Source organism: Tamandua tetradactyla, chromosome 16 (genome assembly GCF_023851605.1).
Source record: "Tamandua tetradactyla isolate mTamTet1 chromosome 16, mTamTet1.pri, whole genome shotgun sequence".
In the NCBI taxonomy this organism is placed as follows: Eukaryota; Metazoa; Chordata; class Mammalia; order Pilosa; family Myrmecophagidae; genus Tamandua; species Tamandua tetradactyla.
Window position 1 is genome coordinate 67,140,418 of NC_135342.1, and position 17,572 is coordinate 67,157,989.

Genomic DNA, 17,572 nt, shown 5'->3' on the forward strand with positions numbered 1-17,572 from the left:
ATGCCTTCTCTGCATCAATTGAGATGATCATGTGATTTTTCTGCTTTGATTTGTTGATGTGGTATATTACATTAATTGATTTTCTTATGTTGAACCATCCTTGCATACCTGGGATGAATCCTACTTGGTCATGATGTATAATTCTTTTAATGTGTTGTTGGATACGATTTGCTAGAATTTTATTGAGGATTTTTGCATCTATATTCATTAGAGAGATTGGTCTGTAGTTTTCTTTTTTTGTAATATCTTTGCCTGGTTTTGGTATGAGGGTGATGTTGGCTTCATAGAATGAATTAGGTAGTTTTCCCTCCACTTCGATTATTTTGAAGAGTTTGAGGAGAGTTGGTACTAATTCCTTCTGGAATGTTTGATAGAATTCACATGTGAAGCCGTCTGGTCCTGGACTTTTCTTTTTAGGGAGCTTTTGAATGACTAATTCAATCTCTTTACTTGTGATTGGTTTGTTGAGGTCGTCTATTTCTTCTTGAGTCAAAGTTGGTTGTTCATGTCTTTCCAGGAACCCGTCCATTTCCTCTAAATTGTTGTATTTATTAGTGTAAAGTTGTTCATAGTATCCTGTTATTACCTCCTTTATTTCTGTGAGGTCAGTAGTTATGTCTCCTCTTCCATTTCTGATCTTATTTATTTGCATCCTCTCTCTTCTTCTTTTTGTCAATCTTGCTAAGGGCCCATCAATCTTATTGATTTTCTCATAGAACCAACTTCTGGTCTTATTGATTTTCTCTATTGTTTTCATGTTTTCAATTTCATTTATTTCTGCTCTAATCTTTGTTATTTCTTTCCTTTTGCTTGCTTTGGGATTAGTTTGCTGTTCTTTCTCCAGTTCTTCCAAGTGGACAGTTAATTCCTGAATTTTTGCCTTTTCTTCTTTTCTGATAAAGGCATTTAGGGCAATAAATTTCCCTCTTAGCACTGCCTTTGCTGCGTCCCATAAGTTTTGATATGTTGTGTTTTCATTTTCATTCGCCTCGAGGTATTTTCTAATTTCTCTTGCAATTTCTTCTTTGACCCACTTGTTGTTTAAGAGTGTGTTGTTGAGCCTCCATGTATTTGTGAATTTTCTGGCACTCCGCCTATTATTGATTTCCAACTTCATTCCTTTATGATCCGAGAAAGTGTTGTGTATGATTTCAATCTTTTAAAATTTGTTAAGACTTGCTTTGTGACCCAGCATATGGTCTATCTTTGAGAATGATCCATGAGCACTTGAAAAAAAGGTGTATCCTGCTGTTGTGGGATGTAATGTCCTATAGATGTCTGTTAAGTCTAGCTCATTTATAGTAATATTCAGATTCTCTATTTCTTTATTGATCCTCTGTCTAGATGTTCTGTCCATTGATGAAAGTGGTGAATTGAAGTCTCCAACTATTATGGTATATGTGTCTATTTCCCTTTTCAGTGTTTGCAGTGTATTCCTCACATATTTTGGGGCATTCTGGTTCGGTGCATAAATATTGATGATTGTTATGTCTTCTTGTTTAATTGTTCCTTTTATTAGTATATAGTGTCCTTCTTTGTCTCTTTTAACTGTTTTACATTTGAAGTCTAATTTGTTGGATATTAGTATAGCCACTCCTGCTCTTTTCTGGTTGTTATTTGCATGAAATATCTTTTCCCAACCTCTCACTTTCAACCTATATTTATCTTTGGGTCTAAGATGTGTTTCCTGTAGACAGCATATAGAAGGATCCTGTGTTTTAATCCATTCTGCCAGTCTATGTCTTTTGATTGAGGAATTCAGTCCATTAACATTTAGAGTTATTCCTGTTTGGATAATATTTTCCTCTACCATTTTGTCTTTTGTATCATATATATCATATCTGACTTTCCTTCTTTCTACACTCTTCTCCATATCTCTCTCTTCTGTCTTTTTGTATCTGACTCTAGTGCTCCCTTTAGTATTTCTTGCAGAGCTGGTCTCTTGGTCACAAATTCTCTCAGTGACTTTTTATCTGAGAATGTTTTAATTTCTCCCTCATTTTTGAAGGACAATTTTGCTGGATATAGGATTCTTGGTTGGCAGTTTTTCTCTTTTAGTAACTTAAATATATCATCCCACTGTCTTCTAGCTTCCATGGTTTCTGCTGAGAAATCTACACATAGTCTTATTGGGTTTCCCTTGTATGTGACGGATTGTTTTTCTCTCGCTGCCTTCAAGATCCTCTCTTTCTCTTTGACCTCTGACATTCTAACTAGTAAGTGTCTTGGGGAACGCCTATTTGTGTCTAATCTCTTTGGGGTGTGCTGCACTTCTTGGATCTGTAATTTTAGGTCTTTCATAAGAGTTGGGAAATTTTCAGTGATAATTTCTTCCATTAGTTTTTCTCCTCCTTTTCCCTTCTCTTCTCCTTCTGGGACACCCACAACACGTATATTTGTGCGATTCGTATTGTCCTTGAGTTCCCTGATACCCTGTTCGAATTTTTCCATTCTTTTCCGGATAGTTTCTGTTTCTTTTTGGAATTCAGATGTTCCATCCTCCAAATCACTAATTCTATCTTCTGTCTCTTTAAATCTATCATTGTAGGTATCCATTGTTTTTTCCATCTTTTCTACTTTATCCTTCACTTCCATAAGTTCTGTGATTTGTTTTTTCAGTTTTTCTATTTCTTCTTTATGTTCAGTCCATGTCCTCTTCATGTCCTCCCTCAATTTATCGATTTCGTTTTTGAAGAGGTTTTCCATTTCTGTTCATATATTCAGCATTAGTTGTTTCAGCTCCTTTATCTCATTTGAACTATTGGTTTGTTCCTTTGACTGGGCCATATTTTCAATTTTCTGAGCGCGATCCGTTATCTTCTGCTGGCATCTGGGCATTTAGTCAGATTTCCCTGGGTGTTGGACCCCACAGGTTGTAAGATTTTTCTGTGAAATCTCTGGGTTCTGTTTTTCTTATCCCTCCCAGTAGGTGGCGCTCGTGGCACACGTTTGTCTACGGGATCCACCAGTAAAAGTTGCTGTGGGTCCTTTAACTCTGGAAAACTCTCGCCGTAGGGGAGGTTTGGCAACCGAAGCGTCTTGGAGGAGTGCCAGCCGGCCCGGGGGTCCGAACGCGGGGTGGGTCGCCAGCTGCCGCAGCACGTGAGAGCGCCCGACCAAATTTCCTAGTCGGCCCGGGGCGCCAAGCGTGGCGGAAGGGCGCTAGCTGTCGCAGCCCGGGAGAGTGCACTGTTCCCAGGCGGACTGGGGAGTCACGTGTTTGGAAGGGACCCCCTGGTCACCGTTCTCCGCACACTGGGGATTTCTGACCCAACTCTTTCAGTTGGTCCGGGGGGCCTCACGTGGTGGGGACACCAGCCGCCGCGGCCTGAGGGGACCACCTGCCCAATTCTGCCAGCTGGCCTGGGAAGGAGGAAGGGAGGGACTCCGGCCGCTTGCCGTCCCACCCAGGAAAGCCTGTGTCCCTCGGTGTTCTCACCGGAGCTGGTTCTCCCAGACAGTCAGCCGTTCCAGGATGGGGTACGCTGTCCCTTTGATCTCCGTCGTGGCTCCGGGAGCTGCTCTGTATTGTCTCCACTCCCCCAGTAGCTGTTCTGGAGGAGGAAAGGTGAGGGCGGCAAGGCTGTCGAGGCTGGTGGCGGAGGAGCCGGTGAAGGTGGGGGAAGAGGGCACCGTGGTGGTTGGAGAGCCGCCGGAGCAGGAGGGGGAAGAGCTCTTAGGCCTAATTTTAAATAGGGTTGACCTATCCTTTGTGGGGTTAAGTTTCATATGCACAAACCCCAAGACTGGGGGCTCAGCCTATAGCTTTGGTTGTCCACACTGCTTGTGAGACTATCAAGAATTCAACTTGGGGATGTTGAATTTTCCCCTGTTCTTACCAGTCCCTGAAGGGGACTTTGCAAATCTTTTCCACTCACTGATCAAATCACTCTGGGATTCATCGGGGCATCACTCTGGACAAACCAACAAAATCTCGTGTCCCAAATGCATACACACACACACACACACACACACACACACACACAAACTAAAAAAAAAATGAAAAAAAAAAGAAACAAAAGAAAAAAGAAAAAAAAAAATCTCATGTCCTACCCAAGGTTCCATTACTTATGTTGTTCAACCAACTATCTACATAAGTTATATTAGGAGATGCACTGTCAAAATTTTATACCAAATAAGCATTTTTAGCTTTAGTCTCACACATAAGTTGAAATTTTAAAATATTAATTACCATCTATTTTCAGCACCCTGCAGTAATGACATTCCTTTGTTCTTCCTCATGCAAAAACATTTTTAAAATTTGTACATTTAGTCACTATCATTATACACTTTAGGCATTCCCAGATTATACCATCTCAGTGTTTATCATCTTTCTTTGTGATTTCATTTATGCCCCCAGCCCTCCTTCCTCTATCATTCTCACATTCAGCTTCATTCAGTGTTTTAACATAATTGTATTACAGTTAGGTAGTATTGTGCTGTCCATTTCTGAGTTTTTGTATCCAGTCCTGTTGCACAGTGTGTATCCCTTCAGCTCCAGTTACCCAATATCTTACCCTATTTCTATCTCGTGATGATCTCTGTTACCAAGGAAATATTCCAAGTTTATTCACTAATGTCAGTTCATATTAGTGAGACCATACAGTATCTGTCCTTTTGTTTTTGACTAGTCTCACTCATCATAATGTCTTTAAGGTCCATCTATGTTGTTACATGCTGCATGACTTTATTCTGTCTTACAGCTGCATAATATTCCATCGTATGTATATGCCACAGTTTGTTTAGCCACCCATCTGTTGATGGACATTTTGGCTGTTTCCATTTCTTGGTAATTGTAAATAATGCTGCTATAAACAGTGGTGTGCAAATGTCCGTTTGTGTCCTTGCCCTTGTGTCCTTTCAGTAGAGACAGCATACAGATGGGTCCTGTTTTTTAATCCATTCTTCCAGACTGTGTCTTTTGATTGGGGTGTTTAATCCATTAACATTCAGTGTTATTACTGCACGGGTATTACTTTCTTCTGGATTTTACATGTCATATACGATTTTCCTTCTTTTTACCTTTACTCATGGTCTTCCTTTCTACACTCTTCTCCACAACTCTCTCTTCTGTCTTTTTGTATCTGTGTCTAGTGCTCCCTTTAGTATTTCCTGCAGAGCTGGTCTCTTGGTCACAGATTCTCTCAGTGATTTTTTGTCTGCAAGTGTTTTAATTTCTCCCTCATTTTTGAAGGACAGTTTTGCTGGTTATAGAATTCTTGGTTGGGAGTCTTTCTCTTTTAGTAATTTAAATATATCATCCCGCTCACTGTCTTCTCGCCTTCATGGTTTCTGCTGAGAGATCTACGCATAGTCTTATTGGGCTTCTCTTGTATGTGATGGATTGCTTTTCTCTTGCTGCTTTCAAGATTCTCTCTTTCTCTTTGACCTCTGACATTCTGATTAGTAAATGTCTTGGAGTACGTTTATTTGGATCTATTCCCTTTGGGTTACGCTGTACTTCTTGGATATGTAATTTTAAGTCTTTCATAAGAGTTGGGAAATTTTCAGTGATAATTTCCTCCATTAGTTTTTATCCTCCTTTTCCCTTCTCTTCTTCTGGGACACCCACATAACATATATTCATGTGCTTCATATTGTCTTTCAATTCCCTGAGTCCCTGCTCTTATTTTTCCATTTTTTCCCTATATTTTCTTTTTCTTGTCGGATTTCAGATGTTCCACCCTCCTGTTCACTAATCCTACATTCTGTCTCTTGAAATCTACCATTGTAGGTTTCCATTGTTTTTTTCATCTCTTCTACCTTGCCTTTCATTCCCATAAGTTCTGTGATTTGTTTTTTCAGACTTTCTATTTCTTCTTTTTGTTCATTCCTTGCCTTCTTTATATTCTCCCTCAGTTCATTGATTTGGTTTTTGATGAGGTTTTCCGTGTCTGTTCATACATTCTGAATTGTTTTAACTCCTGTATGTCATTTGAATTGTTGGTTTGTTTCTTTGGGCCATATCTTCAATTTTCCTAGTGTGATGTTTTATATTTTTGCTGGCGTCTAGGCATTTAATTACCTTAATTAGTTTATTCTGGAGATTACTTTCACTTCTTTTACCTAGGATTTTCTTGCTGGATGAATTTGTTGTCTATCTGTTCTTTGACATTCAGTTCAACTTTATCTGGACCTCTAGCTTAAGTTTTGTTCAACAGAGAATTTTTTTCAGTTCTTGTTTTCTTGTTTCTTGCCCTGCTTGTATGGTACCTTCCCCCCCGCCACCTTATAGACCCCAGCCGGGTTTTCCCAGACCAAACTGGCCTCCTATCAGGAGGAAAGAGTCACCTGTGTCGGTTTTCCTTAAGGATGAGACTCAGCAGGTTGAAAGACTTTCCTGTGAAGTCTCTGGACTCTGTGTTTCTTGTCCTGCCCAGTATGTTGCGCTTGTCTGCCTGCAGGTCCCACCAGCATAAGATGATGCGGTACCTTTAACTTTGGAGGACTCGCTCTCCTGGGGGCATGGTGGAGACAGAGTAGAGGTTGTAGGCTGGTTTTAATGGCTTCAAATTACCAAGCCCTGGTGTCTGAATTTCTTGAGGGAGGGATTCCACCTGAATTGGGCTTTACCCCTCCCCTGGGGAAGGCACAGGCTCCAGACAAGCCCTCAAACGAGCTTGTTTCTGCCTATGCCTGGAGCAGTTGCAGCCTGAGAAGTCCTGCCACTATATCCAAAGGCACTCAAGCCTTTGTAGAAACACAGCCACAAAAACCTCTGTTTCCTTCTATTTTTTTTTTTTCTTTTTCTGTCAGCCCTGCCCCCTTGGCACCGGTGCAAAAGTGATCAACCTCTGCTTTGACCAGGTTCACCTGAGCTGGAGGCCTATTTTTAGTAGTCAGAATTTGTTAATCAGTTTTGCAATTGATGTTCGATTGTGCTCAGCCCCTGCTGCTGGTAAAGTCTCTTTCTTTTCCCCTCTGGAAAGCTGCTTGTGGGGGAGGGGCACAGGCTGCCACGGCTTGGGGAACTCACGGTTCTGGGGGGGCTCACAGATGGTCCAGGTGGTCCAGACTGGGGTACGCTGTGTGTCCGGTCACTCATGTGGCTCCAGGAACTGTTCTGTACTGTTTCTGATTATTTAGTAGTTGTTCTGGAGGACAAATTAAAATGCGCACCTTGTTAAGCCACCATCTTGGCCCAGAAGCCTCTATTTATTCTTGAATTTGTATTTCTTCTCTCTTAGTCATCATCCATTGTTGAAATCCTACTCATCTTCTAAGTTTGTTTAAGGTGGCACTTCTTCCATTAAGCCTTTCCTCATCTCTCCTTCATCCCATTGCATCCCATTACACACATGCTTTCCTACTCTTTTAAACTTAGGTTGCTTTTTACCTTCTTTGAACATACGTTGTGATTGATCTAGTATTCTACATGCTCATGTCTTCATCTCCACTACCCACTAATTCAACAGCATTCACTAAGCACTTCTGTATTATCAGGAGATGCTTTGGAGAGAGTCCCCACTGTCAAGAAGCTCATGGACTGGTTTAGAAATACATTATAGTCTAGTGCAATGAGTTCCACTCCTCATCTTAAATGATGCTTTTCAATTATTAATTTTCTGTAGAAACCTGCTAGAGTGTGTCCCTGACTGGGCCTGTGAAGCAAAGAAGATAGAAGTATTAGATGTGAGCTATAATCACCTCACGGAAGTTCCCATGAGGTATGGATGTGTGTGTTAATGTTTGTTGTTTATGTATATGCATGTATATATTTCCCTAGATTTGGGTTGCCTTTCAAAGGTACTTTTCAGTAATTTGTTCAGTGAATATTGAGTACCTGCTGAGTGCAAGATAGTGTGAGTTGCTAAAAAGAATATGGTAATGGCTAATGCATGGTCTTGGCCCTCAAGGAACTTAAAAGAGGGTAGGAGAGGTGACACATGCTCAGATGATAAAAGGTAATAAGAGTTTCTGACATACGCTGATGGTATGATAGTAATAAAAGCTCATTTTTGTTGCATGAGCTATTATGAGCTAGGCTTTTTTCTAAGAACTTCTTTTATTATCTTATTTAATCCTTAACAACCTTATTATATTGGTGCTCTTAACCTCATTTTATCGATGATGAAACTAAAAATTAGAGTGAAGAGGTTACTTTCTCAAGATCACACAAAGCTAGGAATCGATGTGAGCTGGCATTTGAAAATGGCATCCTTACTCTAGAGACTTCACTATTAATCATGACACTGTATAAATAAAATGTTTTAGAAATTCAGAAGAACTTTGAATAATTAGAAAATGTTTTATGGAGGAGATGGCAGGAGTTTTGTAAGTGAAGGTGGAAAGTGGTGGAGGGGTGGGGAATGGTATATTCAGTGGTATGGTCAAAAGCACAGAAGTGGAAAAAGTGTTATTGGTACCCAAAGGAGTCCTTTACAATTAGTCTTTGTAGTATAATAGGTGTGAATAGACTTTGGTTCAGATTCTGACTACCCTACTTACTGCATTCAGTTTGAGATCTTTGCAAATCAAATTCACATAACTTTTCCAAACTCATTATTGAATGACCTAGTTCATTTTACAAACTCAATAAATACTTTTGTTATAATAAATTTATTAATATTAATCAATTATATTATTTAAAGATAAATACACTGAATTTTTGGTGCTGTCTAGACTTAAAATCTAAATTGATTTATTTTAGAAGTTGTTTTTTTTTTTTTTTTTTTTTAAAGGAAAGACGGATAGAAGGAAGGAAGGAAGGAAGAAAGGGAAACATCTTTAAACATTTTCTTGTTTTATTGTATTCTGTTTCTCCGTTTTTGTTACATGGGCTGGGGCCGGGAATCGAACCGAGGTCCTCCGGCATAGCAGGCAAGCACTTTGCCCGCTGAGCCACCGCGGCCCGCCCTAGAAGTTGTTTTTTTTAGTGTAGATTTGCTTCTTTGCTCTTTGCTTTCATTAATTCACCCCTCCTCAAAATGATCTTAATGTCTTCCTGGTGGAAAAACATATAGTTGGGGTGCCTTTCTTGGCTCAGGTACTCATCTGGGATTATGCTGACTAGAAAAATATGTTTCTCTTAGTTCACTGATTTCAGTTAAATAGCCTAGGGACAGACTCAGAAAAAAGCATTTAAACATATTTGTTGTTTGTTCCTTTGTATTGTTCCCCCTTAGAATTCTGAGTAGCTTGAGTCTTAGAAAACTGATGGTAGGACACAATCACGTGCAAAACCTTCCAGTGCTGATGGAGCACATCCCCCTTGAGGTGTTGGATATTCAGCATAACTTACTCACCAGGCTGCCAGAAACACTCTTCTCCAAGGCCTTAAAGTAAGTGCCACAGAAATTTTTTTAGAAGAGCAGAATCATTGGCTAAACAAACCACATTGACTTCTCATTGGAGTGACCTTTGTAACTATATTTATGGAGTGTTTACCTGATAGTGTAATGATGGATGGGATTTATTTGCAATTTTATATGAAAGGGAAAAGGACTTTGGTTCATGAAGCGGTAATCTACCTAAAGTCGAATAACCATCAAGTACTTCTGAAGTTTTTGTGTTGTAAACAATTTCAGATAGGTTGGGAAGATTCAGGCTTTCATCTTAGAAAATGAATACAGCTGTGATGTTGAAAGAGAAGTGCTTTTTGCACTGGGGAGAAAAGAACATACCAGTAAAGTTACTTCAAATTTTACTTCTAGCTTTACCAATCTGTCACTGAGTTACAGTCTTTATTTGCGGAGGTCTTTTAGTACTTCCTTTGAAAACTATGTATTTAAAGGTAATATCATTCCAAAAGGTGTTATTTCCCTTCTCACTGTAAATTAACAAATAGATGGTATGTCTTTCCATTTTGAAACCTGTAATCGGGTTTATCTAATGTGTATGGTACCTTTAAATGAAAGCTAGTTTTTAATTATAGTCTTCTGCAATATGGAGAAGTCAAAATTGTACTTGAAGAGTTTATATGGAGACTCCATGTGGTAACATTTGTTAATTAACAAGTGTTTTTTAATATTAATAGTGCTATACGCTGGATTTAGTCCTAATAATACTTTGACTAGAATTCATTTTCAACCTTAGAATCTGTAGTAGGGAATTTATTTACTATCTGTAGCAAACTCAATGATATTTATTTAATACTGACTCCGCACAGTGCATTTTTGGCCATACAAAAACAAGTAGACATAATACCCTCAGCAAGCTTAAAAGCTAATCAGGATGTAGAGCATACCAACATGGCTGATCACACAAACATGAAGGAGACAACACACAACAACAATATTAGCTGCCTTTTGTTGAGCCCATTTTATATATACCAAGCTTTATATCACAATTATGTTTCACCTGTTAGATTGGCAAAGATTGAAATGAATTATGATATTCAGTGTTGACAAGGTGTGAGCAAACTGGCATTCTTATATACTTGTTGTGGAAGGATAATATGTAGCCTTTTTGGAGCTCAGTTTGGCAATATATGTTAAAATTCTTAGATATATGTATATCTTTTGACCCTACAAATTCTGCTGCTAGGAAGGTACTTAAAGAAATAATTGGATAAGGACACAGATGCTCATTATGATGTCTATAATAGCAAACTATTGGAAACAACCTAAATGATTGGTTGTTTGGGGATTGGCTCAATAAATAATGATGTCACTAACATTAATCAGGAATTTTTCTGAAGTGTATCTTCATAGTTGGGATATATGTAAACATGATATTCAGCATTTTTTCATTAAACTTATGTACAGTAAAAGATGAAATTAGATTAGAATCAGGCCACTACAGAAGTCTGTAACAAAACAACCACGCCTGTATTCTTTCCTCTCTACTTGCCTTGCATGAGTTGAGTAAAAGGAATTTTGGATTAGATAGAATCAATTAGAGAAAACTAGTGTGAGAAAATTACTTTTATCATGAGTTTGGGAGCTTAGAATGACAGTATTCCATACTGAGATGGCTAGATGGTTTCTATATAAGAAGGCAACAAATAAACTTAGAGGAAATGATTATTTGTCTGTCTTCTGTCAGTCTCAGGTACTTGAATGCATCTGCAAATAGTCTGGAGTCTTTACCATCTGCTTGCACTGGGGAGGAGAATCTGAGTATGCTGCAGCTGCTTTATCTGACCAACAATCTCCTGACAGATCAGTGTATACCTGTCCTAGTGGGACACCCACACTTGAGAATCTTGCATCTTGCAAACAATCAACTACAGACCTTTCCAGCAAGGTAAATGCATTCAAACTTTGATCATTTCAGATACATAACATTAATTCTACATTCGTCAGAATTAAATTATACCTATGTTACTATGTACTCTTGCTTCTATTGAATGACTTACTGATGCTGTGATCTCACTGAGAATGAATGGAAAACTCTTCCTAGTTTGTACCCAGTTGTTGAGTATCAAGTTACCAAAGTAATTGTGATTAAAATGTGTTTAATCCTTCATTCTAATTACTTAATATTGGGCTGAGACTGCTCAACCTAGAAAATTACTGACTTACGAAACAAATTAATGAAATTCTGAAAATGTTTTTCTTTTATCTTGTTGAGAAAATAAATGAATGGACTGTTGAGTCCATTCATTTATTCATTTTATATGTATATATATATAATGAATATTGTATGTAAGCACTGTGTGAGCCCTGGAAAAACAGCAATGATTAAGATACAGTCTCAGTCCTTAAGGAACTTAAAGTCAGATCAAGGAAATGGACAAGTATACAGGCAGTTGCAATGTAGTGTAATTATGCAGGTGTTAAAGAAAGGCAGTGGGAGCCAAATGTCCTGCCCAGAGCCTGGGGGTGGGGCTTAATTAGGCTTCCTGGGGAAAGAGTTATCCAGAAAGAGGAATAGATAAAAAGTAGCCAGGTTACACCTATAAGATGTGTGAGAGACATTTAATGCTGTCCCAAAGTTTTAATAACTTTCAAAAATACCTTTGACTTAAAATATTGGAAAATTTAACACCAGAAAAGTCATCTATACCATGAAAGTAGTTGTTGAAAATCATGTTTTCAATAACAAAAAATGTGAGGGAATGATGTTTGATATAATTTAAGTGAGATTATATTACATATATCATATGAAATTATATAATATCAAATGATATAATTTGAATAAAAATAAAACATGATTCTAATTTTTATTTTACAAATTTTCTTAGAAATAGGATAAACTCAAAAGTCTTGTAGAAATAATTTTTGAACATTTGTGAAATTAGATAAAGTTTGTAGAAGACAAGCAGAATAAACTTTGGTTACTTTCTCAAGAGAATTTGAACCATGACCTTTAAAAAAAAAAAGGCATGGGCAGGCACTGGGAATCGAACCTGGGTCTCCGGCATGGCAGGCAAGAACTTTTATCTGCTGAGCCACAGTGGCCCACCCTGAAAAATATTTATTTTTATTGAGATATCTTCATGCACCATACAATCCATCCTAAGTATACAATCAGTGGCTCACAATAACGTCACATAGTTGTGTTTTCATCACTATGATTATTTTTAGAACATTTGCATTATTCCAGAAAAAGAAGTAAAAAGAAAAAACTTGTACATCCCATACACTTAACCCCCCCATTGACCATTAATATTGCAATCTAACCAATTTTTTTTACCCTTTATCCCACTACCATTATTTATTTATGTTTTGTTCTTATTTTTCTCATCTCTCCATATCCTGGAAAAAGACAGTGTCAACTACAAGGTTTTCACAATCATACGTGAACCAAGACTTTTAAAGTAAATGTGGAATTTTATTTCAGGATGTGGTAGATCTTTTGAAATCTTATCTGATTAAATTGCTTGGCCTCAAGTATGTTTATAAAAAGTGAAAATGATAGACCACTGACAAGTAATATTTTGTGAAGGTTTTGAAAGAATGTCAGATGTAATACTCTTAAGCTAACTGAATCTTGCCTAACTTAATGACACTGTCTTTTTCCAGGGTGTCTTCTGAGCAGTGTTATAACTGCATAGTTGGATCCAAATCTTCTATTTCTTTTGGACTTTTTTCACAATCTAGCACAGTTTTGAGTACTCAGTAAAAGGGATGTGGAGCTTCTATTCACAAGTCAGATCCATCAGGGAGTAGTATAAGGGAAAAGCATGAGATTTGGAATCAGAAGATTTAGGTTGAAATATTGGCTCTGTCATTTATTAGCTGTATCATGTTCACCTGTTTGTGTCTTGAAAATAGAGATGAAATCTTATGGTTTGAAAATTACAAAAGGAAATATATTTGAAAGTGATTTCCCAGAGGATGGCATAATTGAAAAATGCTAAAAGACTTTTCAGGGAGTCAAAAGCCAATGTTAGAAACATAACAATTACTAGGGTAAAGGAAGAAAAGTTTGAAGTGGATAGCTGTAGGATAGGTTAGGACTCAAGAGAGAGGAGTAAGTAGCACAGTAAAGAACAATGGAAATATTTTCAGTAGGAAGGAAAAAGTAAAAGTGGAGTGAAGACAACTCTAGTGCTGAATGATCTGGAGGGAAATTAGAATGGAAATATTATTCACAGATACCTTCTAGAAATGCTCCGTCTGAGTTTCACCCTACTCCAGAAGCTGGTATCGTTGTTGTCAATTTAGAATACCACATTTAAAATTTCTTGAATTTATTTAAAATCAGTGGGTTAAAGATAAACAGCATAACAAAAATAAGCTAGAGTTATCAATAGGAAATTCTCAAAAGAAGATAGGTAACCAGTTAACATCTGAACAACAGTGAGATATAATAATGTTTTAAATTTTATTATTTAGTGTTGGTGAGAGCGGAAGAAAGTAGGTACATTCACACTCCATTAATAGGCATGCATATGTGGTATAATTTCCAGGATGGTAAGTGGGCAAAAATTATGGATTTAGCTTTAGAAATGGAGCAGACCCGAGCAGTGCCATGGTGGCTCAGTGGCAGAATTCTTGCCTGCCATGCCAGAGACCCAGGTTTGATTCCCAGTGCGTGCCTATGCAAAAAAAAAATGAGCTTATCCTCAGTCCCAGCAGTTCCATTTTTTAAAGAAATTTATTTTAAGAAGAGTAATGGATATGCCAAAGACTTAGTTAAAAGGATGTTCATTGCAGCAGGATTATTAAAATCATTACTATGATTATCTAATATTCATTGAACGAATGCTAATTGTAATATATATTATGTTTTGCTTACAATCAGGAAAACAAAACAGCAATTTAAATGGGATTTATTTAAAATCCACAGTAGTACGAATGTACCCATATATACGTGCCATAAAGTACAAGATGTTCATAAAGTTTGTAAAATTAGGTTAGAAACAACCTAAATATCAAACAGTCGGAATTGGTTATATAAATTATGGACATCCATATGGTGGACTACACACCATACCAGTACGTCTCAAACAGGGCCCCCTAAAAAAATTTAAGCCCTAAAGCCCTAAGGTGTCCGTTGTGTGTAATGAGTATTTAATGAACTTTTTCCTATGCATTTCAAATGGTATTAGCTAGGTACTGTCTTAGGCAGGATTGAGAAAATAATCACTCAAATCATTCGTTGTGTGCTTAATTCTCTCTGGGAATACTGGTTGAAAAAAGTTGATCCAGGTATTTGATGATACTGTAAATATTTACAAATGATACAGATTAGAGATTTGGGATGGGGTGGAAATTATGAGTTTTGCTTAATAGATACAGCATGTCTGTTTAGGTTGATGAAAATGTTTGGGTAAAGGATGGTGGTGATGGTAGCAAAACATTATGAATATACTTCATACCCCTTCCACATAGATAAATGGGAAATTTTGGGTTATATATATGTTACCACAGTTTTAAAAAAAGCTTTCTCTGCTCTTCATTTGTGAAGAAATACTTGCAAAATAAGACTAAACCTTTGGACTGTTGAATTAATATACAGAATTTTAAGTGTGTGGTTTTTAATATTGTATTTAAGGCAAGAAGTTTCAGATACTTTAGAGTTAAAGAAAAAGATTTTTTTTAAAGATGAAATAGGAAAATATTTAGTGACTTGGAAACACTTTCAAAATACATTAAGTGAAAAAAATGATAAATCAGTATATATGATGACAAGAATGCTATCCACTGAAATGTTGTCAGGGATTATCTCTGGTAATGGGATTAAAAGATTTTTAATTTTTCTGTCTGTCTCTGTTTTCCAACTTTTTTTCCCAATGAGTATGTATTACTTTTGTAATAAGAAAGAAAAATTGATATACTGAGCTTAATTATTCAACGGTATTATGAATTTTCTACCAATAGAGATTATGTTAAACAATTATTCATAATAACAGTTTTTTAAGGAAATTCAGAAAAATGAAAGGGTAATTCTTTCAGATTGGTAGTAGTATTTGTGATTTATTTCCTTTATTTTCCAAACTTTCTGTCCATGTTACAGTGGCTTTATTTCTATATTTTATTGACATGTATTATATATTCACATACCATGTAAACATCCAAAGTATACAATCAGTGGTTCACAATATCATAATATAGCTGTGCATTTATCATCACAGTTGACTTTTTTTCTTTTCTTTTTTTTTGTGAAAAATAACCTATATACAAAACAATAAATTTCAAAGCACATGGCAACAATTAGTTGTAGGACAGATTTTAGAGTTTGATATAGGTTACAGTTCCACCGTTTTAGGTTTTTACTTCTTGCTGCTCTATGATACTGGAGACTAAAAGAAGTATCAATATACTGATTCAGCAGTCATACTCATATTATGAATTTTCTAACAATAGAAAAACAGTTATTCATATGAAGAATTTTTTTAGGAAATTCAGGAAGATGAAAATAGTAATTCTTTCAGGTTGGTATTATATTTATGATTTATTTTCTTTATTTTCTGAACTTTCTGTCCACGTTACAGTGGCTTTATTATTTTTATAATTAAATATATATATTTTTTGTAAACAACAAACATACAAACATTCTTGACATACACATATTTTTAAAATTTTTAAAGTCAGTAAATAAAAAAGAAACCAGAGGGGTGCAAGGGTAGTTGAGGTGCAGGGATGATAGTTCAGTGGTAGAAGTCTCACCCGGCCCATACAGTTCCCTCCCCCAAAAATCAACAAATGCTGCTGCAATAACGGGATAGACACATGGAAAAAGAATGAACTGTGACCGTACCATACAGCATACAAAAAAAAAAAGAAGAAGAAACCAGAACAATTTTTAATAATCTAGATAAAGGTGTTAGGCTGTCTTAAGCTATTTTGCTTACTGTGTGGAAAGCTTTATGTGCAGTACAGTGAAACAGTGTGAATCACTTGCATCACAGTCCCTATCCCAGTGGTGTGTGCATGGTAAACATCCACCAAATGCTTAGTGAGGATGAATTATGTTATGAATAGATAATTGTAGAAATGTAAAATGAAAGGAACCTTAGAGAAGATTTAGTGGAATTACTTTACTGTCAAGGACATACAGAGGCCCACTGACATTAGTTTACCCCATATTTTGCAGCTAGTTACCAAACAAGGATGAGAACTAATCTACCAACTCTAATCCACATCAGTAAGTCAGGAAGATGTCCGTGCCCTTAAACCCTGTTGGGGATTGAATCATGTCTCCCATAAAAGATGTGTTCAGATCTTAATCCATGTTCCTGTGGGTGTGAATCCATTTAAAAATAGGACCTTTTGAAGGTAAAGGTGTGGCCAAATTGAATCAGGATGGGCCTTACATCCACATGACTGGAGACCTTATAAAGAAAGAAAGTTCTAAGGCAGCGACTCAAAAGAAGCTAGAAGGCAGCAGAAACCTAAAGAGCAGACAAGAGAGAGAGATAGCCAGCCCCGTGAGGGAGGACTGCCATCCCCAGAACATTGCAGACCCTGAGAGAATGCATGGCTTTGCAGGCACCTTGATTTTGGACTTCTAGCCTTCAGAATTGTGAGACGGTTAATTCTGGTTAGTTAAGTCAACCAGTTTGTTGTAGCCAATCTGGCAAGCTAAGACAAGATCCAACTACTCTAGAAAAAGCAAAGGGAGCTTCATCCCTGAAACACTGCAAGGGACAGATTAGCAGGAGTTGTCATCTTGATGAGCCATTCCCTTGGCCGGCGTCTGATTCGTTAATTCTGACCAGTTATCTGGCAGTGTGACAGTTCAGCCCTCTGTAGTCCATGGCTGTTGTAAACTTGTACTTGCTTGGCAGCTGCTTGTTTTGGGTACATTGTGTTATGGTGTTCTCTTTTCAGCAAACTGAATAAATTGGAGCAGTTGGAAGAACTCAACTTAAGTGGCAACAAGCTAAAAACTATTCCCACGACCATAGCAAACTGCAAAAGGCTGCACACCCTTGTCGCACACTCCAACCATATCAGCATTTTCCCAGAAATACTGCAGTTGCCCCAGATCCAGGTACGTCGTTGTGCTGGAATATCCTTAGTGGGGAAATGGCAGGAGTGTGAATGAGGTTGTTCTCTTCTAATAAAGAAGAAGAAAGTGTCAGTTTGAAACTACAACATACTTAATTCATTCCTGGGAAGAAACTAAATTCCCTTTTGAGGATACATAGTAGGAGATCCAGAGTTTGGGAGTAAAAAATTAACTCTGTAATGTATTTTCTTTTTTTTTCGGGGGGGGGGGGGTGCATGCTCCCACA

At 37.3% G+C, this 17,572-nt stretch overlaps 1 protein-coding gene across 8 annotated transcripts in view; it reads left to right on the forward strand.

Annotated features, from left to right (window-relative positions):
• PHLPP2 (PH domain and leucine rich repeat protein phosphatase 2) overlaps positions 1-17,572 on the forward strand; it is a 126,402-nt gene that overhangs the window by 99,798 nt on the left and 9,032 nt on the right. For 7 of the 8 annotated variants that reach the window (XM_077132929.1, XM_077132931.1, XM_077132935.1 and 4 more), the window contains 4 exons: positions 7,572-7,667; positions 9,126-9,281; positions 10,987-11,187; positions 17,166-17,328. In XM_077132929.1, coding sequence (XP_076989044.1) covers positions 7,572-7,667; positions 9,126-9,281; positions 10,987-11,187; positions 17,166-17,328 — 616 coding nt within the window. The remainder of the gene's footprint in view (positions 1-7,571; positions 7,668-9,125; positions 9,282-10,986; positions 11,188-17,165; positions 17,329-17,572) is intronic. The other variant, XM_077132930.1, reaches the window with a different exon arrangement.